The sequence below is a fragment of the Athene cunicularia genome (assembly GCF_003259725.1).
Source record: "Athene cunicularia isolate RWA chromosome 3 unlocalized genomic scaffold, athCun1 chr3_part1, whole genome shotgun sequence".
NCBI lineage: Eukaryota > Metazoa > Chordata > Aves > Strigiformes > Strigidae > Athene > Athene cunicularia.
In genome coordinates this window covers 76,806,311-76,815,536 of record NW_020799097.1, presented here as the reverse complement: position 1 = coordinate 76,815,536, position 9,226 = coordinate 76,806,311, and the positions used below count along the sequence as shown (strand labels likewise).

The 9,226-nt window shown below is 39.5% G+C and overlaps 1 protein-coding gene across 1 annotated transcript in view; it reads left to right on the top strand.

Annotated features, from left to right (window-relative positions):
- The first annotated feature begins 368 nt into the window (after positions 1–368).
- Positions 369–9,226, top strand: part of TBXT (T-box transcription factor T) — a 15,989-nt gene continuing 7,131 nt past the window's right edge. Inside the window, exon 1 of the mRNA XM_026844564.1 lies at positions 369–443. Coding sequence (XP_026700365.1) covers positions 369–443 — 75 coding nt within the window. The remainder of the gene's footprint in view (positions 444–9,226) is intronic.

Sequence of the window (9,226 nt, the reverse complement as noted above, 5' to 3'; positions counted from 1 at the left end):
CCCCCCCCCCCCCTTCTCCCTTTATGACCAGTCAATTGAAAAAGGCAGAATAAATACTGAAAAAGTGACATTTTTCAGTATGTTAAGTGTGATCGGTGTACTTTAAAGTGTACTGCTAAGTCAACATCCCTTTCCAGAATAGCATGTCTCTGCTGACTGCCTCTTTGTGCAAGACTTTCAGACTAATTCTCCATGAAAAGTGTAGCTTCCAGCAACTTGTAAAAAGAATCTCTTTTCCTTATGAAGTCTTTTAGAGATTTTGATTCATGTAGAATGAGGAAAATAATATAAAAACAATATGAAATGGGTTATTGCCTTTCCCTTCCTGAGGTTTCCATGGGTTTATCCTCTTGAAGGAGATTCTCACCATGACTTTCAGCAATGGAAGGAATTCATCCAGTGCTGTGCGCAAAGCTCTTCAGCTACAAGCAAAAAGGAAGAAGGTAGTGCCATTGCATCCACTTCAGAATTTCTACTTGGAAGCCTAGTGACAAAACATTGAAGTAAAAATAATTAGAAATACTTGGGATTTATTGTCAAATTTTCTCAACTGACTCATCTTGGATATACGCACGGAAAACACCCTCCTACTCTTTGCTGTTACTGTTCAGTTACTGCTCAGTATTTCTGTTCAAATAATGTATTGGACTGGTATTTTATATATCTATATAGTTGCTTTCTTCCATCTTCTTCTTTTCATTTTCCTTAATGTTTAAGCCAACATATGTATCAAACTGATGATTCCAATTCAATAACTTAATTTCTGCAATTGATTTATTCAGTGTGACTGAGATACAGTTAGTTTGGTGAGTAAAGCAGAGAATACGCATACCTCTCTGTGTCTGGGAACAGGTGGGAAATTGAGGTTTTGGGGACTGAATTATCCTAGTTTTCAAGAGTTCTTGACTTTTCTAGGAATTGTAGGTATTTAGCACCACTGATTAACAAGCAACTTATTTAGGTGTTTAACTTTAGGCAACCAGATAGGTTTGAGTTTTGAGGTCGTTTGTTTCTTAAGTTTGGTTGTAAGTGAGGAGAGGGTGACGTTGTATATCTTGTAAGATGTAAAAGCACAGAGGGAACTAGTTTGAGATTGCATATGAAGGTATGTCTATGAGGAATAAGATGAAAGCTGATCAGAGTAAGATGTCTGCAGCATATGAGAAAAAAGATAACTCCCAAATGTGATACATGAGAATGTTTTCCAAGAGAAGCAAAGGAAATTTTAGCATGCATGGACATTTGAAAGGGCTCTGGATAAAAGGAGGCATTTGCTGGAGCCTGCATAGAAATGGTTTTAATCTCTGATACTGTCTCTGGATATTTGGCATGAAACACAGTGATTTTGCTTGAAAATACATGGGGCAGCCAAAAGCTTGTAGCTACTCGTGCCTTGCTGGGAGATCAGCTTCCATAAAACTGAGTTCCTTTAAAGAAGGTGCCATGCTGTCAGCACATCTGTCTCGAGAAAGGGAAGGAAGCACTGAAGGTGGAGGATTGCTCTTCATTAATTGCATCATATTGAGCTACCAGGCAGACAAGTACTTGAGACAGCCAAAAGGTGGAGATTTTTAGGTTTCACTCCCTGATTTTCCTTCTCCTCCCCCTTTCCCAAAGGAAATGCTTTGCCAAAACCTCCTTGTGGCAACACAACAGTTTTTAAAGAAAAGTTAAAACCAAAGAAAGAATTTTGGAGACTTGGTTAATTCCAATCCTTTCTTTTCTGGAAGGAAGACTTGTAACATGTACACTCTATCATGTTACACCTCTTCTCCACTGTTATTCAGGGTGCAAATTCAAAAATTTAAATTAAAAAAATACAAACAAAAATAACCCAGGGGCACAAGTCATTACCAAGTCCTGTAAATACAAGAGTTTTCAGATTCTAGTTGTTGCTCTGATGATAACAAAAATGGTAAGAATTATGGAGACGTTCGTGCTTCATTCAATTTTATTCTTGTATGGATTACTCATGTAAAAACTTCCTATGCTTTCAGCAGAATTATTTTGCAGGTAAGATCTGTAGAATCTAGCTGATGTTTAAGAACATTTTTAGTGTAAGACTTCATTAATAAGATGAGTTTGTGGATTTTATAATTTCTTGATCAGAAATGTATACCTGACTTACTAACTTAATATAGTTTCAGTTTTGCACACTGTAATCTTATATATAGATGTCAAATGGGGAGAAAACTTTTCAGTGCATCACAGCAGTTGCTATTTGAATAGAAATATATTTACTAGTAAGTGTATACAACTTAATGTGTGAGACAAGACATCTGCTGAAGATGAAGTCTTGAATTAAATTCTATTTTTATCAGAGCTGTCAATGTGTTGGGGCTTGAAGTAAAGGGTTCTTTCTTAACGGAAGGTGCCTTGAAGGTAAAGCCGTTCTTTTTCTACTGCTCAGATTGACTGTGTCCTTGACACTTGGACAGACAGAATCAGGAGTGAATTCCTGGGGATACATGGCATCTGCCACAAGATCCTGAAAGTAAAATGAACCTTAAATTACAGACTTGGACAATACTGAAAATTTCCTTCTGGTTTCTTAAAGAAAATTTTTGGAAAGACAGTGTTAAATAATAAGCTGTCTAAGGCATAGAACTGAAGAAGGTTTCAATTAGTGGTGATTGTGGGGTTTTTTTTTAATAATATAAAGCAAAGATGAATATAACATGTTTGAGATTTGATTTAATTCAACTGAAGATTAACAACTTGTTTAAAAAGCTGAAGAAGGCAAATAAATGTTTTCAATGTGCCTGCAAGATTATTAGTGTATAACATTAACAAGGATACAAGTGGAAAGTCCATGACTGAAAGTAACCTGACAGCTTAAACAAACACAGGTTTGGGAATTTCTCGGGTATCAGAGCACCTCCGAAAGAACAGAAATGTAATTCAGATTTTAATACCTCTTGATGCCTCTTATATGATGGCTATTGTTTTTTTCACTCATGCACCTGGGATACTGAATGTGATACTCTGGAATGAGTATCTGCAATTGGGTCAAAAGCTTCCAGTGCTCACCGGAAGAAAATTCCCATAGAGTGGTGTGGAACAACATTAAGGACAAATGACAAAATACCTTTTGAATTAGGAGCTACCAAAAGTACTAATGCAGATAGATATGATTGGGATCAATGTCTTTTTCTCTTCCCACACAGAAGTTAGGTGCACTGATTTGTAAAGAAAAGGTCAGGACAAGACTTAAAGGTTCATTGTTGCGTACAGCAAGAATATTGGTGTGAGCACGCTAGACATGGTGTAAGCATGTAGCACAACACTGACTATCTAGCTATCATAAATTATGAGTTTACACTTGATGAGGAGGGGACAAAGGTATTACCGAAGGATTTTGTACAATTAAATTCCTAGCGATAATAAAGCTGAGTATCCCAGAATTCATATTCTTCTTTTAGAGATCTGGCTGACTTAGCCTGTGGTTCTATCATTAGCTTTTAAAATAAATGATTCACCTTATTCAATGATCTTATATATACAGGAAAATGTAAGAGCTCTTATGGGATGATGAGAGGAAACTTGGGAAAGTTTTCTCAGGTCCAAGGGAATAAAAAGAAATAACTGTCCCAGTTAAATCCACTGCTGTTTAGTTGGCCTGATCTGAGAATTTGATGTTAGGCTGCTGGAATCAGCATTGAAAGAAACTTGGTGCACAGTGTTATCAAAATTGTGCCTCTATAGCATGTTTTGGACTAGTTAACCACTAACTGAGGTCATTGGTGTTTAACATAAAAAGATAGTGCAGATTTTCTAGCCGAGGGAGCTATACATTTTTCCTAGCAACCTGCAAGAATATTTATGATAGCCCAGGAATGCAGTGAACATCTACTGATCTGAGATAGACATAAAATGTAGTTTCATATGAGTGAGCAATTTTAATTAGCATAAAGGTTGTAGGCAAGGTGGATAAGAAAAACATTTAAAATTAAATTAGCTTATAAAAAGCACAGGTGTAAATCTTGATTCTTTGGGGTATAAGTGAGTCAATAGAACCACAAAAGCAATGCCTCTTGTCTGGAAATATTTCTAAATAATCTGCATAATCAGGGGTGAACGATCACTTCTTCCTATATAACAACTAACCACTGTTAGATGGCACATCAGACTACTTGGACCACTAGTCCTAGGTCACAGATGACATTTTCTTAGCAAGGGCAAGAAATATTTCTGGCCCTGAGAAAGCATCTAACTTGCAGAGGTTTCAAGGAGAGGCTCGAGTGTCAGCAGTGTCTCATAGGCATTCCTGGCACTGTCTCCTGTGGCCCATGCACTGGTGACTATTACATGATGTTGTCCCCACACATTCATCATTTGCTGCTCATTCACCATCTCTGTTGTATCTGCATGTGGTGCTGACAGCATGGACTGCTAGACAGAAAGCTATGGCTTAAACAGTCCCTTTTTACTATGCAGACTTTTTTTTTTTTTTTTAAAAAAGAGTAAATACTAAGTGAGCCAAAGTCTGGAGCATGCTGGAACTAAGTGGGACTAAAATGACAGTCTGGTAAAATTGCAAGTGAACTCAGAAAGCATCCAGCAGGAAAAATACACCCATTTTAATGAATCAGACTGGATTTGCATTACCAGAGAGGAAAAATTGACAATTTTTGTTTCAACATGTAATTACTTTTCATTATGCATCATTAGCTTATTGGATATGGTTCCAGAGAAAATAAGAATGGGCTATTACCAGTGAAAATTTCTGTGTAATATTTTTAGTATGAAATGGAGCAGCTTGACAAAGTGGAGATCCAGAAGACTTGCCCAAAGTGAGACAGTGAGTCAGTGGAGCTCAGAATCAGCCCTCCTGGCTTCCAGTCTCTTGTGCTGTACTTTAACCATATTTCCATAACTAAACTCATTAGGTGGCATAAGGCAGGAATAAACATCCAAGACCCAATGAACCTTTGCTGAATTCAAAATAGAAAAGTGTAGTAAACATTTGTGTTTGTCTAGACCTTGATGAGTACATTTAAGGCAGAAAGGCTCAAATTTGCAAAACATTTTACACTCCTGGTCATGAAACTGAGGACCAGAAGCATGTCTGAACATCCCAGAAGATGCTCTCCAGGTCTGAGCCCTGTACGAGAGGAAGAAGATGACATTAGTTCACCCACTGTCTCCCCTACAAGAGGAACTTCTTTAAGGAACTGTTGTGTCAGTAGTTTCTCTTTTGTCTACTACTTTCCAGTGAATGTTGCCTTGCTTATCTATTCCTTGTCCACAGTTAAAGTTGCTGACATCCCAGTCCTGTTCTTCCACTCTGTGCGGTCCTTCTACCACCTATTTTTCTCTGAGCAGACCTGTCAAGGATGGTGCACAACACAAATGTTTTATACATAATGGAAAAAAGATTTACAGGAAAATATGGTGGTGACTTGATCAGTTCAGGAGTTTTTCACTTTCTTAAAAGTAATAATATGAAAATATTTAGGTCAGATCTGGAGAAGTGCTTGCTGGTGAAGCAAGTGTGCGTAAGATGAAGATTTAGGTACAGAGAGTAGAGGTAGGTCACATACAGCTTGGAAGAAATAAGTTCATTGGGTTCAGAGTAATGTAAGAGAGGAGACAGTGCAGGGGGATAAAAAATGGCTCAGTTGATGTAAAAGTACACGACCTGTGAGTTCAAATAATATCTACATTAAGTTCCAGTTCTTTCCAATGAGCCAGCTGCATCAAGACGATGAAAAACAGTATCAGAGTTATGCAAAACTGTTGCTATTGGTCAATGGAGATGAACTCAAATGAGGTAAAGAAGAAACCAGTTTTCTGTCAGATAGTTTCCTTGCTGATGAGAGGCAGAGAATTTTCTTTCAGTATCCCCTTATTGTTAAAGCTGTTCAAGTGCTTTTATTTCATATGGATGAGGGAATTACCTAGAGCAAGAAATCAGGAAATAATCTTGGCAGTAAAGGGCTCAGAAGAGGCTGTAAGCTTTGAGGCCGCATTCAAGGCAATTACTAATTCCAAAACATGAGATAATCTAGATTCGGGCACAAGTTACCCAGTGAATACTAAAAATGTTACCCTTATTTATAAAATATAAAATAGTATTCATGAACACTGTGTATTTACCTTTCCTGTGGAGCAGTGAGGAGGAGGAAAAAATGTGTTAAAACAGTAAAGGAGGAGAAAAAAACAACAGAAAAGGAGTTGATTTTTTTAAAAAAAACATTCTGCAATTACAAATTAGGACACATATCTTTTTTTCTAGAGGTGTTAATCTTATGTAGCTATGAAGCACACAGTTTGTCTTAAACCTTGCAATTATCTCCATGAAATGTTCAAAGGCAAGAGAAACAAGAAACTGTGGATTCCCAACGGCCTTAAATCTTTTACTGATATTAGAAGAACTGCAAGAGGAATATGGCCTGTTTGATTCTTAGCACCGCAAACTTTTATAGAGAGATAATGCTCAAGGCAAACATGAATATTCCTGGTAAAAGTATGTTGTTTTGGTTATTAACAATCATGTCAGAAAATCGTAGAACTTCTGTATTGAGACTTGAGCATTAATTTTTTAACTTACCCTGACATCTCTCAGCAGGAAAGGTCACGTTTACATTAGTGCCCTTTGGGAACTCTCTGAGCTGAAGTAGGAGAAAAGGTGTTGTTTATGGTAGGGTCTCCTGCTAGGATGTTTATGATGAGGCAAGAACTTTCTGTCATCAGACTCCCATGGTCCCTGTTTGAAGCAGAACTGTCTTCGGGGTGTGTGGGGGGGTTTGTTTTGTTTTGTTGCAGTTTGGGGTTTTGTTGGGTTAGTTTTGTAAGATTATCTTGTGGTCCAGGATAAAGCAGTATCTATATGCTACTACCTTTCTTTGCAGCCCCAGTGCTCCATTGTGCCTGTCCCTCTTTGCAGGTTTTAAAAGAATGGCCTGTTAAGAGTGGTGGATGGCTCTTATTTGTGTCATCTACGCGTTCCCACTAGCTGACTCGGGATAACTTGGTTTAAATAGTTCTAGTCTTCTGAGCAATATCATTAAGATATTGAAAAGGATATTCTAGCTCAAAATTTTGAATTTGGATCAAAATACTCTGCTCTCAAGTCTGCTGATTTCATCCGTCTTTGAGTCAGACTCTCCCTTAAGGACTTTCATGGGAGCTTCAGTTTGTTTTGTTGTTTTTCCCCAGTTGGTGCTGTCTAGTGCAGCAGGAGCTGAAGTCACTGGAAGTTTGATCATTGACTTTCATGAGGGAAACCTCAGGATCTGAGCATTTGAGATGGAGAGGGTACTTAGCAGTACTCAGGCAAAGATCTGACTAAGTAAGTCAACGGGAGTTTTGCCACCTTCAAAAAATGCGGGATGGCACTCTGCCTTTGTTTGCCCTCCCAAAAGTTAAAGGGGGAAAGCAAAACAAATCAAAATCAACATGTTGTGCTCCGTTCAGACTACTTGAAAAAGAAAATGTTTTTCAAAACTGTGTATGCTTTAAAACCTTTGGAGAAAATCAGTCCTACTTCTTCAATGCTGAAAGTAGTGCACCTGAAACATTCCAGAGGCTTAACGCTCACAGTGTATTAACTTAAAATGAACCAAAACACTGGATGTTTTCACACGTTGACATTTCCTATGTAGGTATATGTGTGTACGCTGGGGTTACAAAATGATGAGTTCTTAAAAAGAGCTCTCCCAGAACGATCTTTAGGCTTTTGCTTGTTTAAACCTTGTATATAAGGAAAACCTTATGCCGGATTAAAACGAAATCTTATTAAAATGGCATTTACATACTCGATCAATGCCTCAACAGTAATATCCGTAGGACATTCCTCCTCAGTGTCCAGGAAAAAGCAGCTCACAAGTGGAGATGGAGATAAACATCTCTACTACATCTAGATTATACCAAACGTATTCATTTTTCTTAAGGGGGGAATTTTTTTTTTTAAAAAGGGTAGATCGTGGGAAAGTAGGTGTTTATTCTTCATGAGTGGGACGTTTTGACCTTTGAGAGGTGGGTTCCCCCCCACTCCCACCCCGAGGACGGTGGGTGCCGGCCCGGTTGGGCGCTGCTCCCCGGGGCGGCGGCGGGGGCTGCAGGGACGCGGGGCCAGCACCGAGGGCGGTGCTCCTTGCCTCTGGGTGGGTGTCTGTCTGTCTGTGTGTCTGTCCCGAACTGCAAGCTAAAAGATAATTCAACAGACCCCTCCAGTACCCCACCACGCTCTCATTTTCGCGTCCCCGGGTGACTGAAGCTGCCCACGGCTCAGCCGGTGCCCGAGAGCGGCGGGAGCGGCCACGGGCCGGTTCCCCTTGGGAAGGTGCCGGGGGATTTGCGCTGTCCCGGGGAAGAAGGTGGGGAACGAGGGACAGGTCTTATGAATCCGAGGTAACAGCTGGAAGCTACTGCTCGCCCCATGCGAGAAGGAAAGTATTGCTATAAATCGGGAATCTTTATAGCTGTTCGGCCGGAGGAAGCTTTTTGGCTGTAAACTGTCATGCACTGCAGCCCTCGCTGAAAAGGCTGTGGAAGTGGGGAGTCCGCTCTCCTGAGAACCAAAGTGCAATTAAGATCAGAAAGAGGGAGAAGGAAATAAAATAAAGACGGCGGGAATCCAAGCCGAGGGAAAACTTTATGGTTTGGCTTGATTTTTCCCCCCCCGTTCCAAAGATTAAGTATAACTTCTGGAAACTTTTTTTTTTAATAATCACTTAAAAATGTAAAGTTGGATTGGATAGACTTTATTTTTGAAAGTCCAGCTAAATTTGAGTGCATACATACATTCATTATTTGTCTGGGATGAGCGGCGCGGCCATTTGCTAAGTATTAAGTAAAACGTGAAATATATCAAATTAAATGCAACATCAACCCTTCTCTCTTTGCCTAAGGAGAGCGATCAGTGCCAAAAGTAATAAACATATAGATAAATGTCTGCTGCCGAATGAGTTGAGTTTGCTTTCTGTTCCTTGTGTGAGTATATATATAAATGTGTTAAGATCTAGCCCTTCCTTGAAGCATCCATCCGGAAGAATTAGAATCGTGTTTTTAAAGCTCGGACTGCCTAAATACCCGCTCAGGCAGGCTCTATTTATTTTATTTCTTCATTTTCAGAACCGTTCATTTTCCACCGAAACGGCCCCGTCGCTTTCAATTCCGGCTGGTTCTGCTGCTTTCGGCTCTTAAATATGTTCATTGTCAGGTGAGGTCGAGTTGAGGAAGAGCTGAGGCTGGAGTTTGTCCTACGCGCCCCCCCCCACCC